General features: G+C 40.6%; 1 protein-coding gene across 6 annotated transcripts in view; it reads right to left on the bottom strand.

Annotated features, from left to right (window-relative positions):
* The window catches only part of LRRK2 (leucine rich repeat kinase 2), a 362,321-nt gene that overhangs the window by 286,766 nt on the left and 48,333 nt on the right, over positions 1-27,222 (bottom strand). For all 6 annotated transcript variants that reach the window (XM_089685047.1, XM_089685063.1, XM_089685038.1 and 3 more), the window contains 4 exons: positions 26,100-26,234; positions 21,522-21,656; positions 9,010-9,141; positions 825-944 (listed from right to left, as the gene is read on the bottom strand). In XM_089685047.1, the coding sequence (XP_089541173.1) occupies positions 825-944; positions 9,010-9,141; positions 21,522-21,656; positions 26,100-26,234 (522 nt within the window). The remainder of the gene's footprint in view (positions 1-824; positions 945-9,009; positions 9,142-21,521; positions 21,657-26,099; positions 26,235-27,222) is intronic.

The raw sequence follows: 27,222 nt of genomic DNA, 5'->3' as shown, positions 1-27,222 counted from the left end.
GGAAATAAAAGTGCGTTGAAGAGGGAACGCAGAAAACCAAAAATGTGTGTGGTAATTGTAGTGAATAACTTCAGAATAGATTTAATTCTTTATTTTGTCAATAGTTACACTTCAAATGTACATGGAATGAGAAGTGACTGAAAAGGGTACAATAAACAAGCAATAGAAGTCAATGGCGGTTGCACAACAAAAAGTTAACATACATTGAATGGGAGCACTTGAAGCTAGTAGGGTAATTTATTAAGACTGGAGCAGCCAGAAACTGGAGCAGTTGTACATGGCAACCAATAGCTTTGATTTTCAGAGCTTCACTGAACAAGCTAAAGCTAGAAAATGATTGGTTACTATATACAGCTGCTCCAGATTCGGTCTGCTCCAGTTTTAGTAAATTCCCTCCAATGTCTCATTCAACCCAATATGGCAGAAAAACGGTCATCTGTGCAATTTTGTAGCTTTCCTTTAGTTTACTCTGGGGTTTGAATCATTTCCCAGTATTGATTCCAGGCAGATTCCTGGCCAACATTACAGTAAAGGGTCTAGTGTTGCTTGTTGAATATTTAAATTTTTTACTACTGACAGTCTACTACAGGGTGAAGGAAAAAGAAGCTCTATCCCCTTCCCTCTAGCAGACTCTTTACTTCAGCAAGAGATGCCAGCTGTGCCAGCATGAGAGAAGCAATCACCCTGCTTGAGCCCTTGACTGTCATCAAGGTCTGGGAAAAAAAAGAAAGACAGAAACATTCCCTACCTAACCGAAATTAAAAAATAAATAAATACAAATTAGGTCCAACACATTTGTAAATTAAATGATCAGTAAAACTTACTAAGAAGAGCCAAGCATGATAAAGCAGTGGACTGCAGTTTGGGATTTGCAGAATAGTTTGTCAGTGCCTTTATGATGACTTCATGAGCTTCATTTAGAACCAGAATATTGAAGAAGCTTCCTTAAACAAAAATAAAGAAATAAAATCCAATATGAGACATGAACTTCATGAAAGAAAGAAAGAAAGAAAGAAAGAAAAGGTTTGACTTTACTGCAAATTTCATATCTTGGAGTATAAGACAGGACACAGACTTTTTATTCATAGACCCTGAGTTGTAGGCTGGCACCATCAAGTGATATGACACTGGCAACTATAACCCTATAACATTTTTTATAACCCTATAACTATTGCCCTATAACAATATAATAGTATAAGATAAATATAAAAAAAAAAATTAAAATTATATGGTGGACATGTTAAACTGGAAAAAACTAAATAATCTTGGGTTACAATTATGGTATAATTGGAAGTGGTTTACTGGTACATTTGGTGGAAAACACATGGGGCTAACCTGAGTGAACCTGGACTAGCGTGGGCACTTGTTGAATACTGTACATCCATGAGTGTGGTTTGCGTATTGGGAACCATAGGTCTGTGCTGAAGGAATACTACTGTGGAGCACTCCAGTTTGCAGCACATTGTTATCACTAGTGTTGATGTTGCTTGGAGTGTCCCAGAGCACTTTACCACATTTTTGGACATTAATATATTTGGGACTCTAGTCTACACGTATGAGATTACTGCAATATAAATAGCACTTTATGTATTGCATGCACTATTGGTAAGCTTTTTTGAGGAAGTACTGTTCCCCAGTATTATGTGAAGTTTTATGCTCATTTGGGATATGTTATTATATACTTTAAAACAGCATCTACCAGTAATCTGTTTGTCAAGAATAACTATAACTCAGGTAATTTATTTATTTTTTTGAGGTAATTTATTTTTTTTTGTAATTCTTTTACTTAACCAAAAGTTGCACGATACATTATATGCAGAAATATGGTGGCAAATGGTAAACAAAATAGAATCAGAAATGTCATTGAGTAGACTGCAAGGGTTACATATCAAACAGGAGCAAAAAAAGAAGGGATAGTCAGGACTAAGGGCAGGTAAGAGGTTAAAAAAAAAAAAAAAGAAAAAAAAAAAAAGAACAATCAGTGAGTCTTTGTGGATGTCAATAAATGGCCCCACTGAGGGACTCCTGAAGATATAGACTATAGGTTGCAGCTTGGTTTAGCACAGATCAATAAAAGGATCAGGATCACTGAAGGGATCCCGAGGGTCAAGAACAAGAACCTCAAGTAGCGGACATAGCGCCACATAGGGAATGCATGTTGGGGAAAAACCCAGTAAGTAACTGGGTGAGATAGATGACAGGGCTAGGATGAAGAAAGGAAGGAAGAGGGGGCAAGAGGCAGGAAGGGGAAGGGAAGAAAAGGAGAAAGAAAAAAGGGAGGGGAAAGAGTGGGTTGAGGGTAAGAAGGAAAAAAGACAAAGCAAGAGACCTGCAAGTAAGCGAGAAAAGTAAAAGCACATAAAAAGAAACAAAAAAACAGCAAAGTAATGCATGAAGTAAGGTCTCTCTCGGCCGAGGTCAGGATATGGTCAAAGCAGCACTCTTTAGCCAGGTTGAGAAGTTCCCTGTAGATAGGCTTCAGTATAGACAAAGTACTGCCATGGTCTCCAAGTGTCCCAGAAAGCCTCCCTCCAGTCGCATAGAGTGGCCGTGAGGTCCTCCATGTCCTTTAGCTCATTAATTTTGGAGTACCTGAAAGACCTCATGGGTGGGTTCACAGATCTCCAGCACAAGGGAATACAGGCTTTGCTGCATTTAGTAGCTTGATTGTCAAGGAAGCCCTGTACCTCTTGATGGGACGGTCGGTAAGGTGCAGCAGCCGCACTGCTGGGTCATCTGCCACGTTGACATTGTCAGGTGCTTGATAGTGCTGGCCACTATTTGCCAGAAAGGTTTGATTTTAGAACAAGCCCAAAATATATGCAAGATCGTGCCCCGATCAGAGCCGCAACTCCAGCATAGGTCCACGACCTGGGGAACAATACGATGTAGGGTCGTGGAACCCAATTACCACCTAGTCCAAATTTTATAATTGGTCTCCTGGACCTTGTAAGTAATGGAGGATTTCTGCGCAAAGTGCAGCTGAGTAACTGTCCTAAAAAGGCAAAGGACATGAGAAAGGACATCTACGTTGCTCTGAAGTTTAAACAGCTTTATACTCAACTGTGAATTTAAATGCTTGTAAAGCTAGGAACCACCTTGTCACTCGACTGTTTTTCTCCTTATCACACATCCACTAGAGAGGGACATAATCAGTGACTAGTTTGAATTACCTCCTCGACAGGTAATATTTGAGAGCCTCCAATACCCATTGGATAGCCAAACATTCCTTCTCAACAAAGGCATAGTTTTTCTCATGTCTACTAAGCTTTCTGCTTAGGTAGACAACCAGGTTCTCCTTCCTATCTCCAACTTCGGACGCTACAGCATCTAGTCCCACATCACAAGCATCTGTCTGTTCCAAAACTTTTGTGAATTCAGGGGTCATAAGCACAGGTTGTGTACAAAGAGCCTGCCTCAACCTTTGAAATGCCCTGTCTCAGGATTCCCCTTAATCAACCTGTGATTCCAAGAAATGCATGTACTTGTTTTTATAGGTTGGGGCCACTTTTGAATCGCCTCAATCCTACTGATCTGAGGCTTAATCAGCCCTAGACAAATAATGAAGCCAAGGTATATGGCCTCCTCCAAGCCTATGGCTCACTTTTTGGGGTTGGCAGTAACAGTAATTCCTGCTTTCCTCAAGGAATAGAATACTGCTTGCATCCAGGGCAAATGGTACATTCCAGAAGAGCACCATGCAAACCAAAAGGCATCCACTTGCACTGGAACAACCCCTCAGAGGTAGAGAATGCTGTCTCTTCCTTCACAGATTCCATTAGTGGTATCTGCCAATAACCTTTATTCAGATCTAAAGTAGTTCTGTACCAGGCAGTTCCCAATCTGTCAACAAGCTCGTTCACCCAAGGCATCGGGTAAGCATCGAATTTAGGCATGCTATTCAATTTTCTGAAATCATTACAAAATCTTATGCTTCAGTCTGGTTTTGGGACCAATACTACAGGATTTGACCAATCACTGTGGGACTCCTCTATCAGTCCCAACTTTAACATGCTCTTTGTTTGCAACGGCTTCCAGTCTGACTTCAGGTATTCTATAGGGCTTTACATTTACACAGACACCCCACTCCATAATTATGTCATGCTGTGTACCTGTGGTATGTGTGGTCAGTTTGAGTAGGTGAGAGAAAAAGTGTCTATTCTTTCTCACGAACTCTTTTCTGGTTTTCTTCTCCCTGGCTCGTGGACCTTACAGTATTGTTTACTCCCCCTACTCTTTCCATAATTTCAAAAGGGACCTTGCCACTTTTCTAATTTACTCTCAACTGTAGGGACTAGTACCAGCACTATCTCCACGGTTGAAGGTATGGCTCTTAGCACTCCGATTATAAACTCTTTTCTGTGCCTCCTGGACTTGTTCCGTATGTTCCCATCTGAACGTCATGACAGCCCCGATTCTATCCTGAATCAGCGAGATATGCTTGAGGACACCTCTATAGGGCGTGGTCTCTCCTTCCCACGTTTCTTTAGCAACATCTAGAAATCCCTTGGGTTGTCTACCATACAGTAGTTCAAAAGGTGAATAACCTGTAGATGCAAACATGACCGATGACAATAAAAAAATACCAATTTCTCCTTTGTTCACCACTTTTTTTTTTTTTTTTTTAACATGTTCTTGAGTGTCTTGTTAAATCTCTCCACAAGATAATCAGATTGAAGGTGGTAGAGGTAAGGAGATGGGAGCTTTTGGACAATTTACACAACTCCTTAGTAACTCTGAACATAGATGGTGTGCCCTGATCTGTTAAGATTTTTTTTGGCATACCCATGCGATTAACACCTGGATGAGCTCTGTCTGGGTGCTGATAGTCCTGGGCAGACTGCTTCCACCAAATCCATGCAAATTCTTTCAAAAGGCACTTCAACAGTAAATTACCAGCAGACTGCAAAAATGAGGCAGTGGTACAGAATACTGATACTGACATTCTGGGCATGACTCAATATTCTTTAACATCTGTTTGTAAACCAGGCCAAGGGAATCTCTGGGTTATTCACTCCTTAGTTGTTTCTATACCCAGATATCCACCCTTTATAGGACCATGGGCTAAATCTAATATCATCCAGTGATATGGTTTTGGGACCACTAGCTATTCTACTACCTCCTCCCCTTGCTTTACCAATTGATACAGCAAGTTATTTTTAAGAGCCATGTAGGGAAAATACACCCCATCACTAGGCATAACCTCATGTATCATTTGAACGTTTCTCTGGCTCTAGTAAGGGTTGGAATCTTTCAGCTGTTCCATACAAAAATCATCTTGTATGACTTTTACACCTACCACCATTCTATCCATTATCATTATTAGTCAGAGATAATTTATTGTTCAGCATTCTCAAGCTGGAAGTTGGATTCCAGCTCCTCCTGTTCCCCAGCCATTACAGAGAAAGCAAAAGTATCTACCCTTTCCTTGGACACACCAACAGTTTCCCTTCCACTTAGCAATCAAAAGGGTCAGGCGTGAGTTCAGGTGTTTCACATAGCAGGAGCCATGGCCTCCTGACTCCTTTTGTTTCCCACAAGCTCCAATAATGGGGAAAATCTCTCCCCACTTTAGCTTCAAGAAGCAGTGAAGGTACCACTCCCACTGAATGGGTCACTAAGCCCTAGGGAGTACACATGGAGCTTGTGGGTAACACTCCTGATGCAGATCCTCCTCTCCACCAAAGAAGGGGGGGCTGTTGGCAGTTTTGCACTGTGACATAGACTAGGTGTGGAGTCATATCTGCCCACGTGAGACATTTAACTCACTGGCCATCCTGGTCCAGGATGGGGCTGTTGCAGCTGACCCAATGTGCAGCTAGAGGACCGCAAGCACTCATTGGCCAGACTGGGGTGACCACTGGATCTAAATGGTCCAGCCCGTCACCTAGCCTGGCTTTTGATTGAATATCTCTGAAGGAAAAAAATCCCAGGAAAAAAGAAAAAATTAATGGCTATGGAACCATAGGCCCCAGCAGGGAACTAAGCCCATATTCCTAAAACTCTAGACAGAAATAACTGGGCTGCCTATAGCAGAAAGGGGGTTTATACCAGCTAGGCCTGCCCATAGGAGTTCTTTTTCTGCCTAGTGTCCTATTCCTGTAGGTGGATTAAACCCTACGGTCAAGTAAGAAGAGCTGTATCCATCAATGAACACAAAAGAAAGATAATTTATGGAATTTTTTCAAAGAGCAGCATATAGATAGAATTTAATATATTTTTATTTTATATTATTGTTATTCACTTTGAAGTATATGTTTTAATATAGGAGTAATACACTTTTTATCCTGTTCAGCATGGGATAACTAGTACTGTTTGTTAAAGGAAGGGAGAAATAGATCTGCTGCAGGTTTACAAAAAAAGGATAAAAAAAAAAAAAAAAAAAAAAAAGGTAGGATCCTTGCCCCCTGATGAAAAAGGTATTGTGACCTTCAAAACGTATTGGGTTAAGGTGGGAGCCAAGTTTTTATCAACAGAAAGGACAGCAACTCGTTGGATTCCGTACTGGACGTTACCAGTGGAGAGTTGGCCTCATTCTGAATGTATTAACTGCTGTACATTTGTGAGTAGTATTTTATTGTTAATAAAGCTCATTTATGTTTTTTTTCTACATAAGGAGAAGCAATTTTTTCTAGCTGCCTCTAAGAAGAGCATAAGTTCAGGAATAAGGGTGGAAGAACATAAGTGACATTGGGGAGGCAGGTCCATGCAGAGCAGGGGGAGGAGCACTGGATGATTGCAGACATTGAGGCTTGGTCAAATACCTGTAGCTGGAAGAGGGATTAGGGAAGGGTTTTGGAGAGCAGGAAGCCAACACAGTGTAGATCACCCTTACAGAGGTTTGGATCACAGGGAGCAAGGACTTTATCAAAGACTGAGTGTGGTTGGTTTTCTGGACATTTCTATTGCGGAACTGTTATGTGCTCTATTACAATATGTGTCAAATCTGTCCAGCAGTGAACAATAGGAGTAGTAATAGGAAGAGGCCTGTGTTAAGGCTAATTCCAATAAGGCAATTTCAGACTCTGGGTGTTCTTGTACATGCAAAGCTGAATGGGTGTATGATCTGCTATTTATATTCAGAGGAGAAAGGGAATTAAGGAGTGTGGTCGTCTTTGTATTTATGAATATTCCGGATACATATAATCAGTGTAAAGCAAATATAACAAATATGTCTCATACTTGCTATGGGGCTTTAGTTATGGTTCAATAAACTGTGTTACCCTGTGTTACCTAACCATGTTGCTGAACCCTACATAGGCTCCAGCCCTCACAGTGTGCATACCTCCAAAGGATCTTCAGGATCAGGGTTCCATAGGGATGGACCATGGCCCCAAACCTGTATAGCACCCTTGATGCTAACTACACATTTTTCAGCAAGTGATTAGGTGAGTGTCCAAGCAGGTTTCAGTGCCTGGAGCAACATTAACCTCCTTGGCGGTATGATTCTTTCCAATTTTTTGTGCTGAAAGCGGTACCATTTTTTTGCATGGAAATGTGTAGTTTTTTACTGTAGGCTGTAATTTTTAGGAATAACTCACTGAAATCTGTACGAACAAGAGTCTATTAAACATTCCGGATATGATAAAATTTGAAACACAAAATCATAAATTATAATTTAATAAATAATCATAAAAAATAATAATATAATAATAATAAATTTAATTCAACAATATAATCAAACCAAAAACACTGAAATTTGAAATACAGAGGCAAATTCGCACATCACTGAGCAAAGTCGCAAAATCGTTTTCAGTGTGATGATGAATTTCCCCACGAATCATTATCACTCAATTCTGCAAGTGGTTCTGATTTACTATCACTGTTCTAAAACCGCTTTTGACGTAAAGGGACGCTTTTTGGACGCCATGGACTTTTCTAAGTTTCCAGGCAGAAAGAACATTCAAAATGCAGGCAGGGCACAGGACAAAGCAGTAGGGCCAAAATATATGTGAAATGCATTGAAACAACAATGACAGCAAAAATGAAATTTTTTGAAAATTTCAAATTTCCCGCCGGCGCCCGTATGTCCCAACGTCACAGGGACCGGAACACAGAAGCCGGATGCCGGCATCGGCCGGAGGAGATGGCCGGGGACGCTGCAGGGGACACATCGTGGGAGCGAAGGACAAGATAAGTGCTGCAGGGGCCCCCAGAGCAGCGCCGCATGGTAAGCAAGAGTGTAGCTCGGGTTTACCACTTTTGGTATAGAAATTTTACCCCGAGCTACACTCGGGATTACCGCTAAGGAGGTTAAAGGCTGTTGCCACAATGTGGGGTCCTGCTTTCAACATCCAGGGTTTTACCAAGGTTGCACTGATCCTGATGCACTGCTTCCATTGTTGTAGTAGAAGACAGTGAAGATTCAACAATCAATTAAATAAACTTAATAACATACTAGTTAACAAAGAGTGATTTATCTATAAAAGGTAGAAAATACCCATCATCCATTATGACACTAGCAAAATACTAAGGATTCACAGATTAAGATAGGGGCGTGTCCTCAAAATTTGTCAGCATTTATCACCCAAAGGTTTCAGCCATAAGCTAGGATCTATGAGTATCAGGGCAATGTCTGGCACTGTATGATTAAGATAAAGTGGGTGATTTACTAAAACTGGTGCACACAGAATCTGGTGCAGCTCTGCATAGTAACCAATCAGCTTCCAAATTTTACTATCAAAGCTTAATTGAACAAGTTAGAAGCTGATTGGTTACCATGCACACTGCACTAGATGCTGAGTTTAGTAGTATGTACAGGGTCTATAGTGAGAGCCAAAATTCATCATCATGTACTGGTCTGGTGTCAGTAAATTATGTAAATTATTACTGCACTTAATAAGAATCCTTAATTGAATATAGCCCTTTATGCTTTTAGTATAAACAAAGCAAGACACCCCCCCCCCCCTCACAAACATCAATGTGCATGCACAACACAAAATTCAGTGGCTGCAGCCTTGCTCCTGTTCCAATTATTAACACTAATATTTCTATCTACACAATACTTACCAAATGTAAGTTTCTGGAACAAACAACAGCACACTTCTTGAACTTTCTCACTGTTTGGAAATGTTTTCATAGCTTCCATTATGATATTGTAGCATCTTACATTACCAGACATAAGTACTTCCACATTGCTAGCTGTAATAGAAAGATGTGAAAGCTACAATTTTATGTACATGTTAGGACATTCTTTATATAACTTAAATTATGACACAATGATCAGTTAGTTATATTGTAATGAAATAGACCATATGAACATAGTACTTATGGCTCATGCACATTGCAGCTCAAATGTAAAGGCCAAAAATAAGCTTAAAGAAGCCCACGCTAAATACGGGCATGTTTGTGCACTTTTGCACATTTTTATTGCACGCCTTTGCGTGTTTTTGTGTGCTATTGCACAAATGAGGGGGGGGGGGGTCCTCCCCTCAGCTCATTTTTCAAATGTAAATGATGGAAATAAAATCTAACTTTTGTTGACATATTATAAGAATGTCTAATCTGTAATTTGATGCCTTTTGGAGATTTTTCCATCTTTCCTTGGCTTCTCTATGCACATTAATACAAATTTTTAGCTGGGGTGCCCAAACTTTCAATCCCCACTGTATAGCTTCATCTATGTAGCAAAGGCCTGCCTGATTGGACACAAATTAAAAGAGTTTAACTTTGACCTAATATTATATTTGTTTGGTAAATCTAAAGGGAATTTGTGCAAGAAATTTGTATAATGCATGGCCTGCTAAAGACATATATATGACACACTCGTTTGTTAAACCACATACTAATCAATCATTAAATTTCAACCAAAACATTGTGCAAGTTACAGATGTAGAATACTTTCTTGATGGAGCAGTGCATTCAATAGTCACCTGTCTCTGTAGGAATCCATTCACAATGGCTTGCACCACACATACACTGTACTGTAGTTGCCAGTGCACATCTGTGCACCACACTGCAAATACCGTGTATTGTAGTGTGGCGCATCATAAAAAGGTGAACATATGTTAATCAGTGCACTTGAGGCTTGTTGTCAGCCTCTTTTGCATGAATGGGCTGCCTAACATAAATCATGCTAATGCACTGCAATAAACAATATACATATGAATTGGCTCTTACTGTCCTCATATGCTGTAGTGAGTTGTCATAAGGAAATGGGTAAGAGAAAACATTTTTGCAACATCCAGCTACAAAGTATGTCAACATACAATCCCAATAAAAATAAACAGATGACATATCTTACCATTTGCTGAGTGCAACAATTAGTCTTAGTCCAGAAAGTATGCACAACTGAACCTTTCATTAAACCCTGCAAACCAATCACTGGAGCACAGAAACAATCCTTTTTCCTGCACACATGGAACTTTGAAGTGTATCTGCCAAATAACCTTAATCATAGCTTGTTGTAGCAACATAATATAACTTTCCACTTGAGGAAGGGTAACAATCGGACCAATAAACAAAGCAACAGACGTGGAAATATGGGGAGTGGATATCAACACAGGGATGGATGTGAAAACAAAATATCCAAATAAGAGGAATTTTGACTTAAACATGTCTTGTACTGTACTCCAAGATATTAAAATTACAGGTGAGTATTCACAGACCCTGGGTTATAGGCTCATACCTTCAGGTGATTGGACACACCTCAAAATTAATCTCAGATTAGCCATACAGTAAAGGACACAGGTTGAGTATATATAGAACCTGGGATGTCCCCGAGCAATGAATGGGAAGTGGGCAACTACTAGGCAAAAAAAAAAAAAAAACCTGCCAACAGACCCAACATCAGGGTACTGCTGCAGGAACCATGTGGCCAAAAGCTGCATCTGCAAAAAAGAGGCCTGGTGCCGGAATGTCCATAGACCTGGTGGGCATGTAAGAGGACAGGCGGAGATCTGTCCTTCAGAGTGTGAGCTCTAGTAATCAGATGTCTTTCTTAGAGCAATGGTGGACTTGGAAGAAGGTTGTTCCTTGACAGAACCTGAGGTCAGGACAAATAGGAAATCTGTCTGTCAAAACTGTTGCTTTGTAGTAGACTGACTACTTCCAAGCAATGGAGAACAATTTCCTTTGGTTGTTTTGGAGCAGGGCATACGGATGGCAGGACTAAGACTACAATAAGGTGAAAGAATGATACTACCGTGGGAAGGTAGGATGGTCTTGGGTGAAGACTGCCTTGTGAAGAACGAGGAAGACAGCTACCAGCTTAAAGACACGTCTGACAGATGTGATAACAACCAAAAAGGCCACTTTGTAGGCTAGGTCGTCTAAGCAAAATATCCCTGATGGGTTTAAAGGGGGGTTTCTGCAGATGAGAGAAAACCAAGTTGAGATCCCACATGGTGCTGCAAGGGGGGCTTGAAGCAAGATACTAAAGGTTTTGAAAAACAAGAGCAAAACCAGGAGGTTTTTGAAAAAAAAAAAAGTGAAACCTGTCCTATCAGAGTGATTAAGGCTGAGTTCTGGTCAAGACTTAACTGTAGGAAGGCCAGAATGCAAGGAACAGAATAATTCCTGGGATTGAAGTGCTAATGTTCATAAGCAAAAAAAAAAAAAAAGTATTTCCAAGTATGCAAGTATAATATTGCATCTTTCTAGAAGTGGCTTTTCTTGACTTTAGCGAGGTGGATATGATAGATTTATTGACTGAAACCTGGGTTTCAACAGCCATGCTGTTAAAGCCAGAGACTGAAAAACAAAATGAAAAAAGACGGCCCTGAGATAGGTCACTATTGGGAAAAGGCTAAGAGTTGTCATCTAGTAGACTGATTAGGTCTGTGTACCAGGTTCTTCTGAGCTAGTTTGGTGAGATGAAAATCAATATCCTCTTCTCTTGCTCTATCTTGTGGAGCAAACAAGGTAGAAGTCTCACTGGGGGAAGGCACAGATTAGCCTTAATTAAGAACAGGGGATTATCAAGGCATCTTATGCCAGTGCCAGAATATCCTTAGTCCTGGCCACAAACAGTTAGTTTGTGGTTGAATCTGGAGGCCAGGATATCCACATCCAGGATCCCCAAATTCTGACATATCAGGGTGAAGATGTCTGGATCTAAAGGGTCCATCCCCCTTGATCCAGGTGGTGGTGGTCAGGGTAATCCACTTTGCAGTTGTCCACTCCTGGGATGTGGACCTCCAATTGCTGGATGGTGAGTCTCTGTCCATAAGATTATCTGGCTTGCTTCCTACAAGGCTACATGACTCCTGGTGCCCCCCTAAATGGATGATGTAGGCCACACTCATGGCATTGTCTGACTGTACCCAGATTGTGTCCTTGCAGAAGGAGGGGGGCCAAGTTAAGGAATTCCTTGCTAGGCTGGACAGGAGAATGAGTAGGTTGCGAGGAGAAACATGCTTGTTCTACGTCAACAAGCTGTTGCTTTGGAGACACTTTGGACTACTTTCCAAAAATGGGTCATTTGGGGAGGTTTGGTGCTATCCTGGCATCTCAGGGCCTCCAAAACTGTGATAGGTAGTCAGGAAGTGTAATAAGGAAATTAAGCCCTTCAAAAGCCTGAAGATGCTTATTAGATTTTGGGATCCAGTACTTGGCTAGACTACCAAAAACGTCTCTCACATGTGGTACCCTCATACACGGGAGAAGTAGCAGAAAGTATTTTTGGGAGTAACTCCACATATACCCATGGCATGTGTGAGCAGTAAATCATTTACGTGACAATTTTGTGTAAAAAAAAAAAAATAAAAAATATGTTGTTTTTGTCATGGGTATATGAGGAGTTACTCCCAAAAATACATTGATTTAACATACCTCCCAGCAAATAGTTTGGGGGCATTATGCCTAGCATTCGAAGTTTATGCCACACATCACTCACTCTAACCACCTGAAGATCAAGCCTTTTCTGACACATTTTGTTCACATGAAAAAAATCAGTACTTTTTGCTAGGAAATTAATTGAAACCCCCAAACATTATATATTTTGGCAGGTGCAACAATTTTTATGTCACATAGTACTTGCGCAGAGATTTTTCAAAAGCAAATTCAAAAAAAAAAAAAAACCAAATAATACACACTTTTTTTACTTTTTATGCACAAAAACACAATATATTGGCCAATTATTTGGTAAAATATAAAAGATGATGGTATACCAAGTAAACAGATACCAAACATGACATGATTTAAAACTGCAATGGCGACAAACTGCATACATTTTTAATATCCATAGGCAATGTTTTAAAAGGCTTTACAAGCTACCATTGTAGATTTACAGAGGTCTAGTGTTAGAATTACTGCCCTTGATCGGACGTTCAGGGCGATACTTCACATGCATGGTGCAACCATTGTTTACATACCGACACAGGGTCAACGCTACCTTACACAGGTGTGCACGCGTGGAGGGACGAGGGTGCTTTTTTTTTCCCTTTCATTTATTTTGATTTTTTAATTATTTTTACACTGTCCCTTTCATTTTTTTGTGATCCCTTTTAATGCAATCACAGAGAATGCAAATATCCCCTACAACTTCAATGGGCATTGTCATATATTCTTTTTTGAGAAATATGGGGTCTATCAGACTCTAGATATCTCCTCTGCCCTTACATTATCTAATCAAGCCAAAATTGGTGTGATCCGACGCTTTCCCAATTTACAAATGGCGCTGTTTATATCCTGCAAAACTGAAGTGATGAAATGCTCGTAGCTTCCGATTTCTTAGACTATAGAGATGATTGGCACCATTCTGGTGTCCAATCAGCTTTATGATCAGCTGGCAGAAATACCGGCTGCATTCTCAGGTTCCACTGATGGCACGGGACTGCCCGAGAAGGCTGTGGAAGGCAGCGGGGGAGGGGGGGGGGGCATCATCTCACACTGCTTGTGAAAGAAAGGTCGCACAGTGCCACATGTGCCAGTTCCAGGATTGTACAAGTATCAAAATAGTGGCACACTTGAATAAAAATTTCCACGAATAAGTGGTAACCCATATGGAAAAAGTCCCAAATTATCTTGCCACTGGTCCCCATGTAGTCTAGGCATCCGGGGGGCTCCACGTGACTATCTGTTCCCTCGTAAATCCGAAACTTATAAGTATAGCCTGTTGCCCTCTCACAGGTCTTATACATCTTGACCCCATATCTGGCACGCTTGCTGGGGAGAAATTGAATGCAAGGCGGCCAAAAAAATTAAGGAGGGATTCATCAACGCAGATTTTTTGCTGGGGAGTATAGACTTCTGCAAATTTTTGGTCAAGGTGATTTATGAGGAGCCAAATTTTGTGGAGCCGGTCAAATTCAGGGTCACCTCGAGGAGTGTATTGTCATTGAAATGCATAAAACCAATTATACTCTATGTAATGGCAGCAGAGAACATGGGCATATGATGAATCGGGTCTGTGGACCAATACAACCACAATTAATTTTTTTTAGTAATGCCCATGTTGACGGTTAGGCCCAATAAAAATGTATGTTCGGAAACCGTAATGGGTTTCCATGCAAATGGTCTGGCAAGGTTTGAATTTGGGTTTGCGGCGATAAACTGTCGTGCATATAAATTGCTTTGATCCACAATCAGTGCATACAGATATTCCGTGAAAAACAGCTCCAACAAAATCAAGGGGAGTAGTTACATTTGCTATTTCCACCTGAATTTCAGGTTGGGCAGTGAATTGGGGAAGTACAGGTGCTGCAGAATTTGTGGGCTGCCAACTGGGATTTGCAAGCACATCCGGAAGGATACTAGGGGCTCTATGGGTCGTGTGTGCGAATTCTTGGTGGTTGCAGAACAATACTTGTGCTCGCCACCGCACCAGCTTGTACTACACTTATGGGACTCGCCACGTCACCAAGTGATACTGCAGTGCTGGTATGTGAAAGACCAGGATGTATTAGGCCACTGGTGCTCGCCAGTTCACCAAAAGGTAGCGTGTCACTAGTACTGGCACGCTGCTGCATATGAGACTCATCAAAATTTACCAGCAAGTGCTAACAGAGATCAGGCCTGATTCTGCAAACACTGCGGTTTTGTGTGCAATGTATCAAGTGACAGTGACCTACTGACACTGCATTTGCTGTGGAAGGGCGGGGGGGGGTAAGCCTAGGGGCTACACGTAGGTGCTGACAGGTGCCGAGGCTGATCCTGCTAATGCTGCGTTTTTGGGGATACTATACTAATGTGAACGCTGGTATAGTGCTGATCTGACCAGATATTGATCCGCTCAGACACCATACTAGCAATGGAGGTTTATGGTGTATGGGCGTCTTCCTGGCAATCAGGGGTTAAATGTGGTTACTGGTGTACTGACGGGCAATCTGACGCCATCCGGGAGGGGCGTGAAAACCATGGGCGTGCGTATCACGTATATATGTGATTTTGCGCATCCGTGCTGCCCTGTACCAGTATTTCTGCTATAGGGCGGTCAGGAAGCGGTTACAGAAACGGTTTGTGTTATGGTGCTGCGTTACTTCAATTGCCAATTGCGCGGTCAAGCAACGCTGCACCCAAATTAAATTTACATATTTTTTTCCCATGAATTGAGCTCTCTTTCAATGGTATGGTATTTGATCGCCTCTGTTTTTTATTTTTTGCACTTAAAAAAAAGCAACAATTTTGGGGAAAAAAATATTTTGGACTTTTTGCTAAAAAACATGTCCAGAAAAAAAAAAATCAAATTTCGTCATAAATTTAGGCCAAAATGTATTCTGCTACATGTCTTTGCTAAAAAAAATTCCCAATATGTTAAATTAATTACATCAATTGCTTTACGTGAAAGTTATAGCGTCTACAAATGACAGTATATATACTGGAATTTATTATTTTTTATGCTAATAATGGCGGCGATCAGCGATTTATGGCGGGACTGCGGAGGATATTCTGACACTGGGGGGGAACTGACTTGGGGTCACTGACATCCCCAGTGACACCCATACAGTGATCAGTGCAAAAAAAAAAACACTGACACTGTACTACTGGCACTGCAGAGGAAGGGGTTAACATTTGGAGGCAAAGGGTTAACTGTGTGAGGGGAGGGTTTCACTAGGAGGCGGGGGGAGTGTTCCTCACTGTAACACACTGATCCAGAAAGCTGTACTCTGGACCAGTGTGCTCAAATTGACAGGGAGGAGAGCTGCAGTGTAAACACTGTAGCCGTCCTCCCTGTCAGTGTTTTTGCCGGTAATCGCTGGGCTCCGGTTGGTAACCACCGGCTGGGGCCCGGTGACTGGCACCCGCAATCGGCGGTGCAGGTACGGCGGGTGTGCGCCCCCTACCCAAAATGCAAAATCACGTATATACACACACACACGTGATTTTGCGCAGTGGTGGCGCCCTGCCGCAGTATATGTACTGTGGCTGGTCGGCAACCGGTTAATAATAATCTTTTAGCCTGCAGTCCTTTTCATAAGGTTTCACAAAGCTGAGAATTTGATGATAAACTAATCTTGGCTTTCCTTGAAACAAATTTGTTTTGTTTATTATGTGTCTGTCTGTATTAACAGAAAAAGGACCAAGGAAATAAGGTACCATTTGATCATATAGTACAAAGAGAAAGACAGTGCTTTAAATTGTACAGAGAAACAAAAGTCACTTCATTTGAGCAATTTCTACTACTTATTGCTTCCTCACTAATATTACAGCCATTTTACTTTCCACACAAAGCAAACTCCTAAACGAAAAACTGAAGACCTTCAATTTAAACAAATTACTAACGTCATGAAAACAAAATTACTAACTGCTAGATTATTGTAAGCAGACAGTGCTGACGAGTAACTCCTAATTTCTAAACCAAGAACAGGATTCCATTGATATCTCACTGAATACCATGTCAAAAACAGCACCAAATGGTAGATTGTTTCAATTTGCTAGTTAAAATGTATTAGTTACCTTTGAAAGGTAAAATGAAAAAAGAACATCCTCATATAAAAAGTGTACTTGTCTCAATTCATAGCACCTAGTGCAGATCCTGGCTTCTCTCTCATCCTGCTGAAATCTGCATCTGTCACATCTGACAGTTTTCTGCAGAAGGTAATTCATGTCCAGTGCCCCCCCATCCCCAGCACACAGCAGGTGAGTGACAGTCTCAAGATGTAGATGTTTCCCAATAAGACTGTAGGTAGGGTATGTACATACCCTACACTCAGGAGTCAGATTACACTTTGCTCTCTGTTCTGTGTTGTGCAGCATGTCAAATCTTTACCTCCCAGAAGCTGAGAAATATAATCTGATCAGTGTACTTTAAAAAAAAGTCTAGAGAGAGAGCGGAAGACCACAGATAAACTGGTACAACTTATGTGGAAAGATTTGCTTCATTACTATGCATCACCTGAGGCTAGTCACTTCAGTGGGCTTATGTAAAGGTTTATTCTCACTTTAACAAAACCAGAGCTAGATCACAGTGGTGGGGGCACAGCAGAAGCCACTGACGTTTTCATGTGTAGCTACCATTGGTTCAGTTTAGTTTTAAAACACCAAGTTTTTAATTTAAAAAAAAGATGCAGTCTTAAAACTACAATGTTACCCAAACTTTATAGGCTAACCTTGATTGTGGAATACCACTTCTGACTTCCAAAATATGCTTGTTACCTAGCTGCCATGCTAATAGAATGGTTTTGTTGCTTCTTAAGTCAGAACACATACACAGGTCAGGAGCTCTTCATTCTGACTTAACTGGCTGAGTACTTATTTCAGCGAAGTGACTAGTAAAGCACTAATGCTGGGGAAAGCCAGGTACCAGCATTTTCAGAAGGAACATACAGTAAATAAAATATACATAAGTTATCTACTTTCTAAAGGATAAATGTGATTTGTGTATAGTGTATGTGCAATAAAAATGAATTGGGTTTATCCTGAAGTTATCTAATTTTTAAAATTTTGGAAAGTTATAGGTTCCTTCTCTGGATGTCAAAACAATGCATTTAAACATAATGAAACAAGAATGACTGCTGTGCAAAAACAAATTTAAAGAATACACAACTCACAAAAGTTATGGATGCTGTTCTCAAAGAAAGTCAAACGACAGAGCAATGACTATAAAAACTTACACCAAGTAAAGTAACAGCAGTGCTGTACCACTAAGCAGAAAGCAAAACCTGAATATTAAGACATACATACACAGCTGCCATGCATAATTACATAACTGAATAAAATGACAAAATAAAACAAATATTATTCATGTATATATGTAAGAGCATTTAAAAAGGACTATACAGTGATACCTCAGTTCACAAACGCTTCTATTTACGAACTTCGTTAGCGAACAGAAGAGTTTGCAAAAATGTGCTTCAGTTTGCCAACTCTGCTTCAGTTGACGAACTCGAGCCGCAACTCGTTGTGGTTGTGACTTCCTTTGGGCAAGATCACGGTCAGAAACAGACACTGAAAGTGCACTGTGAAGACACTTACAGTACTAAGAAGCTTTTTGGTGTGCTTTTTAGCACATACTATACAGTACTGTATTGTACATCCCTGTGCACACTTGTAAAGCTTTTTTGTGTGCTTTTTAGCATATACTGTACCAGACATCCAGTATGGCTCAAAAGAAAATTCAGAGAAAGCATGGTGGTAAGAAGTAAGTGTGGAGCGGTAATGAAGGTGACAAGAATGTGCAGAGCAAGCATGTTGCTGAAAAGAAAGTGCAGGGTGGTAATCAAGGTGCCCAAAACATGCAGAGCGGTAATGAAGGTGACAAGAACTTGCAGAAGCGGTAATGAAGGTGACAAGAACGCGCAGAGCAGTAATGAAGGTGACAAGAACGCGCAGAGCAGTAATGAAGGTGACAAGAACGCACAGAGCAGTAATGAAGGTGACAAGAATGTGCAGAGCAGTAATGAAGGTGACAAGAATGTGCAGAGCAGTAATGAAGGTGACAAGAATGTGCAGAGCAAGAATTGTAAGAACAAGGTTGTGAAGAAAATAACCATTGAGTTGAAGGAAATTGTAGAAAAGCATGACTGTGGTATTCCTGTGACTGATCTGGCCTTGCAGTACAAGATGGTGAACAATCTCGACAATTTTGAAGAATAAGAAAGCTGCCATCAAAAGGAACTGATGTGGCAAAAGGAGTAACGATGTTAACCAAGCAGAGGACGCAAGTGCTGGAAGAGGTGGAAAAACTTTTCTTAGTGTGGTTGAATGAGAAACAGCTGACAGATGATAGCGTTCGCGAAGTTATGATCTTTAAAAAAGCCAGGAAATTGCACAGTGATTTACTGCTAAAAAAACCCTCTACAAGTGCAGCAAATGAAGAATTTAAAGCCAGTAGAGGGTGGTTTGGAAAACTCCACAAGACAAGTGGCATCCACAGTGTGACAAGACATGATGAAGCTTCCAGTTCTGATAAGGGCACTGCAGAAGCCTACAAGAAAGAATTAGCGGAATTCATAAAGGCAGAAGGATACGTCGCTCAACAAGTGTTCAACTGTGATGAAACAGGACTCTTGTGGAAAAAAATGCTGAACAGAACCTAGATCACGCAGGAGGAAAAGGCACTGCTGGGACACAAGCCCATGAAGGACAGATTGATCCTTATGCTGTGTGCGAATGCAAGCGCCAATCTGAAGATGAAGCCACTACTGATGTACCATTTCCAGACCCCTCATGCATTCAGGGAACAGAATGTGAACAAGGTCAGACTGCCTGTCATGTGGAGGGCCAATGCGAAAGCTTGGGTCACAAAGCAATTGTTCATGCAATGGCTGCATGCGGTGTTCGCACCCACCGTAAGAAAATATCTGAAAACCAACTGCCTGAAAGGTGCCTCCTTCTGACGGACAATGCCCCAGCACACCCTCCAGCCTTGGCGGATAGTATGGAAGCGGAGTATGATTTCATAAAGGTCAAGTTCCTCCCCCCCAACACGACACCTCTTCTGCAGCCCATGGACCAGCAAGTGATCTACAACTTCAAGAAGCTGTACACAAAGGCGCTCTTCACTAGGTGTTTTAATGTCACTGAAGAGACATCCTTGAAAGAATTCTGGAAAAAACATTTCAATGTTCTCCACTGCATCAACCTCATTGACAAAGCCTGGGAATATGTCACTCACTGAACCTTAAACTCAGCCTGGAGGAAACTGTGGCCAGAATGTGATACCGAACGTGACTTTGAAGGGTCTGATGCAGAGCTAGTAGAGGAGATTTTGTCCATGGACAAGAGTATGGGTCTGGATGTTGATGATGCAGACAGAGCTTGTTGAGGAACATAAGGAGGAGCTGACCACGGAACTTTCTGAACTCCACAGTGAGCAGCAGAAGGCACTTACTGAGGAGCATTCCACTGAGGAAGAGAAAGACAGGGAGGAAGTTAGCAATGATGCCATAAAATCCATTATGGAAAAATGGAATGAGTGCCATGATTTTTTTGAGAAGCACCACTCCAACATAACTAATGAACAGAGTGTTGAGTCTAATGAACGATAATGTGGTCTCATTTCCGGAGGGTTATGCAGTGCAGGAAAAGACGAGTGACATTGGACAGATTTTTCACCAAAACTGAGCCTGCAACTAAAAAGACAAAGAACAGAGAAAACCCCTGAAGGAGATCTCCCCAATGTCTTTATAGAGGGGGACTCTCCCTCCAAACAATAACCGTCTCCCAGTTGTTTTCCTATCCTCCACGTCAGAAGTCGTGTCAAGCAAGATTAGTATTCTCGCTCTTCATACTGTACTGTACATGGTTTCATATTTTTAGGGTTCAAAAACAAAAAAATTCATAACGGATTAACCTTATTTACATTGAACCTTATGGGAAAATTTGATTAGGTTGCCAACCAAATTCGGTTCACCGGCCACATTCGTAGGGGTCAGAAGGGATTAACCTGATTTACATTGAACCTTATGGAAACATTTGCCTCGGTTCGCAATCAGTTTGGTTTGCGACCAGAGTCATGGAACGAATTAAGTTTGTGAACTGAGGTATCACTGTATTCTGTAACTTAATACATGTAATAAAGTATCTTTTCATTCTTGAGTTGATTTCAATATATCATATATGGTTTGTATGTGTCCAGATGCTCTGCAAATGCAAGTTCCACCTTTTGCACCATGTTACACCCATATTTAGGTGCAAATGTGACCTCCCCCTTACCCTCAAAATGCCTAACCTTTGATAGCATGCGGGGGATCACCTCAGCCACGGAAGCTGTCAGATTTGAAATCAGCATGGCTGTATGTCATTTATTCACAGGGATCTGTGAGTGAATGAACTGCAAGTGAATGAATTGCCACCGTGGCAAAGGGATTTGTACTTCTCAATGGAACACAACTGCAGTGATCACCGCACTTGTAGTCCACCTTAAATCCACTGATCAGCTGCAATACTTTTCAGGTTGATTTTCAAAATAATAAATGCACACTTTATCTTCTATAAATATACTGTATGTGCATTTATTATTCTTTTGAAAAAAGGTGGACTTAGCTATTAACCCATTTGCTGCCACCAGCGTACATCATATGGATGTGATCTTTATGCTTTGCTCTGCAGCCTGTATGTGCAAAAAATACTTTCTTCCTTTAAAATTTAACCTTAAGGAGCACAAAACAGATATACCAGTATATATGCCATTAACTTACAGGGTGTCGCCAGTGGAAGCAGTACACGCAAAGCTGGCAAAGTAACACATTCTGTATCCTTAAATTCTGCCAGCACTTTCAAGATTATTAAATGATCTTTGCTCTCAACAAACTCTGTCAGTTGTTCATCTGGAACTGATGAATAAAAAGGAAAACAAGCTTATATAAATACTGAATGTCAACCATATGAAAAATGCATTTCTTACAACTTGTATATTACTAAACATTGCAAAAGGGACACAACAAATCTACATGGTATCCTATAGGGTAAACTAAATGTTTAAATGGTAAATCCATTTTTTAGTTATTTTCTGTAACCCAATATATTGAGGGGAATTAAAGACTTCTCCAGAGCTATAATGCGGGAAAACTGGTGCAAGTGGCGTGCACCACATTAAAGCAGACAGACCTACTTCAGATCCATTGTGTCCGTTTCTATTTCTGAGAGAAATAGAAACTGAAATTGGTTCAGAGCCTAACAAAAAGGGATCGCAATTTCAATATAGTGCAGATGCCTTCCAGATTGGACCTGGTGTATGGGATATGTAATCTGGCAAACAGCTCACATGCCTTTCTCTGCCTGTGCTGTGCACACAGTATTGAAACAAAGCCTACGTATAGGTAGGGAAAGCTCATGTCTATGTCCCCAATTTTTAACCCTGGCAGACACAGGGTTAACAGCCTTCTTCCTTGCTTTCAGTTGAGCAAGAGGCAGACAGAGTGAACCAAATCAAAACGCATAAGCTGTTATGCTCTCTATGCCTTATCTGGTTCAGACACAGCATAGAAAACTAAGCAGACTGAGCATAATTAACCTGGCTTGTGCCCTCTCACTGACAGCATATTTCAAAAACGCCATTTTCTGCAGACAGTCTCTCAGAGCAGCTTCTAGGAATGACAATGCATTGCAGAGCGGATCCCCTTTGTCAAGCCTGCCAGAATGTGAGCCCAACAATCCAAAAAGTATTTCTTATAGCATGTACTGTTTATCAAGGTCTTTAATACTACCCTGATAAATATTTCACAAATATATGGCGTCTGTGACTTTAAAGCGCTCTTCAATAGCTTTTTACTCTTAAAGAATGAGCTTTCTCATTTGCTCTATTTTGCTCAGTAAAAATATTAAAGTGTTTTATTATATATGCTTGTTAAGGGTTTGGAACACACAAGCTCATCCCTTACTATAAGTAGCATTTTTTTTCCATGGTTTCTGAAAATGACAATAGGAGTTCAAAAGTGCATCTCTAGCCATTTTTTAGAGCCCAGATTCACTTTTTACATTAACTGGTCCTTGCAGAAAAGGGGCTCCAGTGGTTTAAAATGCACACTGATATTTTTAGAAATACTTTCTATTGCAAATGCCATACCTGTGGGTGTTTTCTGTTACCCAAGAAGCCTGACTGAAATACTTCCACTACTACTGACCTATTTCAAGGATATGGACTAGAACAAAATGGCCTTCTTCTTTGAAAACAACTAAACTGGTCATTGTTTTAGTGGTCCTAAAACATTTGTCGCATGGTGGCCATTTTTTTTGCCAAGTGTGAAAATCTTGGTGGGGATGTGTGACTGGAGAGTCTTTGCTCCAACAGGAGAGAATGCACTGCTTAGCTGCTGAACTAGGAAGAAAGCTCACTCCTGCTTTTGAGGACACAATTGCCATGTCCTAAAGATAAGCCAGGATTGTAGAAATGTTAATACTGGCAGTATTTCAGAGAGGCTTCCTGGGTGACAGAAAAGGCCTAGAAGTATGACATTTGTAGTAAACAATATTTTTACAAATGGCAAACTGCATGTTAAACTACTGGGATCCCTTGTCTTCATGGGTCAGTTTGTGTAAAAAGGTGAACTTAGCATTTAAGATTTGGATAAAGTAGAAAAAAACCTTTAGAAACCCATATTTTTTTTCTTTCACCACTTGAGACCTACTGGGAAGGAGATTTCCCTTCATTTTTTATCATTGTGACAACATTGTGGCAAAAAGCAAACAAATCTCCAAAAATAGGGATTACTGCCTTCCCAACTACCCTAATAAAAGAGTGTTTTTTATTGCCACTTTGTCCCTGTCAAAAGAGATTTGCCCTCAATTCCTGTCTGGCAACAACACTTTCACTACAACAAGAAATTAGGTACTATCTTCCAAAATGGGCCCTCAAAACAGTGATAAAGAAAAAATAAACAGGGGTTCTAACCATTCCTCCTATCCAAAACTAAAAGGGAAACCATTTTGCTTAGAGATGCACTTAAAAGTATAACTAAAAAGGCACAAAACATTTTTAGTTTTTGATACAGTAGAGATGCAACAGAACACCTGTTTTTATTGCTATCTCTGTCCCCGTTAGGGAGGGTCACCCTCTCTATTTGTTCTGTTTACCGTTATCCTCAAAAGTGAAAGTATACTAAATTTTGGGTTGTCCCCAGAAAAGTAATAGAATGGAAATCTTCCAATGAGGACACTAGTTCTGTGACATAGGGGCCCCACTGGATTTCTGTAATTTACAGGGATTTCCTCTTGCTTCCGGTTTTAGCCAGGACATCAAGGTAAATCTACCCAAAAGGGACACACAAAAAAAAAAAAAAAAAAAAACTGACAGTGGGTTATAACCCCCTTCCCCCTTATTCTATCCAAAATAAAAAAAATTTTGCCTATAGCTCTACTTTAAGTGATGAACAGTTAAAATTATTCAGCTGATGAAGATGTGCTGCACTGCATCACATACAGTGCAATTAGAATTAAGAGATGAACACAGTATTATTAAATTTTGGATCACTGTAACACAAAAGCCTAGGGTTTCTAAGCATGGAACTAATAGAGTGATGAGAGAAATACTGCATCTTCCTCACCTTTAGTGGGGTATTTTGTACACAAAGTAGTTTGCAAGCATGTATATTTATAATGTATATTTTAGTTTTTTGCCAGTTAAAGTGCACGAATGGTCAAAGTGTAAAATCATAAATTCCTTTCTACATTACATTATTATTTCTAGCCTACTCCCATTCATTTGAACAACCTTGATGTTTGCAAGCTCCCCACATGTTTACGTCCTTGAATTTTGTGACACATTCACTATACCCTGATAAGCAGCAGTGCTGTGTCACAGAATTTACAGAACCTGCCTTCTGAACTACAGTGGTGGTGAAAGGAGAAGTTTCATGAGCCAGAGTCAGTACAGGAATCACTGTTGCAGGCAACAAGGCACCATGAGACATGTAATTCTTAGAAATTGAAAGTAAATAGCTGCGGAGAAGTGCAAATAAACAACAGAGGGGAAGCTGCATGCAGCCTGCAGCATTGTATAGTGCTTGCCCTACAAGGCAAGCACAGAAGTTGCAAACAAACAATGCAGAGATGCAGAGACTATGATAGGGAAAGCGGCCAAGTCGCAGCTCAGCAGGGAGAAGCAGTCAGTAAATGCTGGGACAGGGGGGAGCAGGAGAGTCAGCTGCACATGGGGTGGGGACGCTGAGTACTGCAACATTCATGCCCCACCTCGGATACAGTGATCACCAGCCTAAGGGGACATGCTGGCCACTAACTACAAATATAAGGGGATGCACTGAGTAGCTATTTGAGAGGACACACCAAGCATTTACCATCAATATAAAAGGAGCATGCTGAGAACTGGACACCAATGTAGGGGCACACTCAGCACTGACTGCTAGTGTAAGGGGTTACACAGAACACTGACCACCAATTTAAGGGGGCTCTTAGCACAAACACGGGAATATCTGCATAGTCCTGACCCTTGCACTCTGACCATTGTACTGAATACAGTATGTTGTACATTACATAGTGCTGACTGCTGCACTGCATACTCTACATAATGCTAGAATCTAGGAATATTTTTTTTTTCTTACTGTTGGGGCATGGGAGCTTTTCACAAGAATTTACTGGGCTCCGGTCTCACAAAGGTTGAGAATCAATGGCATAGAGTACCAATGCCCTATAATACTATATCATCTACTAAGCATACACTGTATAATATGTCACTTGTTCCACTGCATCTTCTCTACTGGATTAAATGGCATATTCTCTTTCTCCTAATTATACAGCATCATCTGTCACCCATATGCTGGCCAGTATCTAAACTGAGTTCAGAACTGGCCACCTGCTATTTTGGGAAGAGACTTGCTGGTCGCTTGTGTCATTGTAAATCACTGTGTCATATCCAGAGCTCGCCTGCTTCCAGAAGTGACCACTCCCTTCACTGTCACTCAGAACTTTAGAGAGATTTGTCTCCTTGTGAGTATCATGCTCGACCAAAAGTGGGGGTAGGGGGCAAGCGCTCTACCATGCTAGCTCAACTATAGGCACTTTGTACCCCCTGGGAAAGTTCTTTCTGGTGAAAATTCTTGTTTAAAATGTGAAGTTTACTTGAGTCTATAGGTCACAAAAATAGCTAAAATTTTCAAGATAATAAAGTTCAACCACCAAGAGTACTTGTTTGCATGGCTCGTTCTCTTGCCCTTTTCAAATTAAGAGTCTTTAGGAGTAGTAACAAAAAAGGTTATAATCCAGTGAGTAGATGCACGAATATCTTTTTTATACAGCAAAAAATAAAAAGCACAATAGCATACCTTTCACTAGAAGGAGGTAGAGTGCTTGGCATCCATACATTTGAATTTCTTCTTTATCAAAGAACATTTTCATGGCATCAAATATAAGCATAAAAATGTCTGCATCATGATCCAAAACCAAAAAATGTATCACATCTATAAAATGGAAAAATATTTTAGAAGTCTGGACACAGACCAACGACGTACATAAACCACCAGAGGCAAAAACCTCCATTTCAACTGGATCAGACCAAAATTAAGATGACATTAGGAGAAATAAAGTAAGTTAGTCAAGGTGGATAGTTTCAAGCAATTTGTTTGATCTCCAAACAAGTATTAGAAACTCTTAGTACCTGCACACGACCAGTATATAAGAAGCACTGTTTCTGTCAAAGAAAAGTAAAGTATCGGAACTCAAGCAAATGCCTGACCACCATCAGTTATGATAAACTGTAAAAGTACCACAGACTGTATACATGGCCCCATGTAAGCAACAATAAAGTAATCACCTGATCAGTTCCCAGTCCCAGCTTCAATGTAGAGGAGAGGCAGAGCCAGGGTGATGACATCAGCCATAGACTTACTACCCTCTTATAAACTGAATCCAGCGCTGGGGCCAGATCATATGACTTGACCACAGCAGCTTCATTATAGGTACGAACATACATCCTTTCTTTACAGGGAAGATAGAACAGTCTTAGAATGGGAGTGGGAGAAGGATTAGGCTTAGTTAGAATTTGACTGGAATTACACTTTAAGGGCGACTGTTTTAAATATTTGAGAAACCAGTATGCACTATTTGTGTGTGATATAGACAGATATGGTTTTGGCAATGAAAAGGATTGCAAATTATAAGGAGTAGTCATAAAGGGGCCAAGTCTATCTATGGTTAAATGGCCCAGTGTTTTGTTAGGTAGGGGTTTAAAGTTAATGGCATTACACACACACACACACACACACACTTGTGTTCAAAATAATAGCAGTGTGTTGAAAAAAAGTGAATAAAGCTCAAAATCCTTCTAATAGCTTTTATTTCCATACACACAAATGCATTGGGAACACTACACATTCTATTCCAAATCAAAACATAAAAGAAAAATATATCAAATTTGTGTTCCTCTAAAAAAAATTGAAGAAAAGGGAT

This window comes from Staurois parvus, unplaced genomic scaffold (assembly GCF_062004578.1).
Source record: "Staurois parvus isolate SC_StPar_1 unplaced genomic scaffold, SC_StPar_1.0 ptg000019l, whole genome shotgun sequence".
NCBI lineage: Eukaryota > Metazoa > Chordata > Amphibia > Anura > Ranidae > Staurois > Staurois parvus.
The sequence above is the reverse complement of the archived record's forward strand: the minus strand, read 5'-3'. Positions and strand labels throughout refer to the sequence as shown.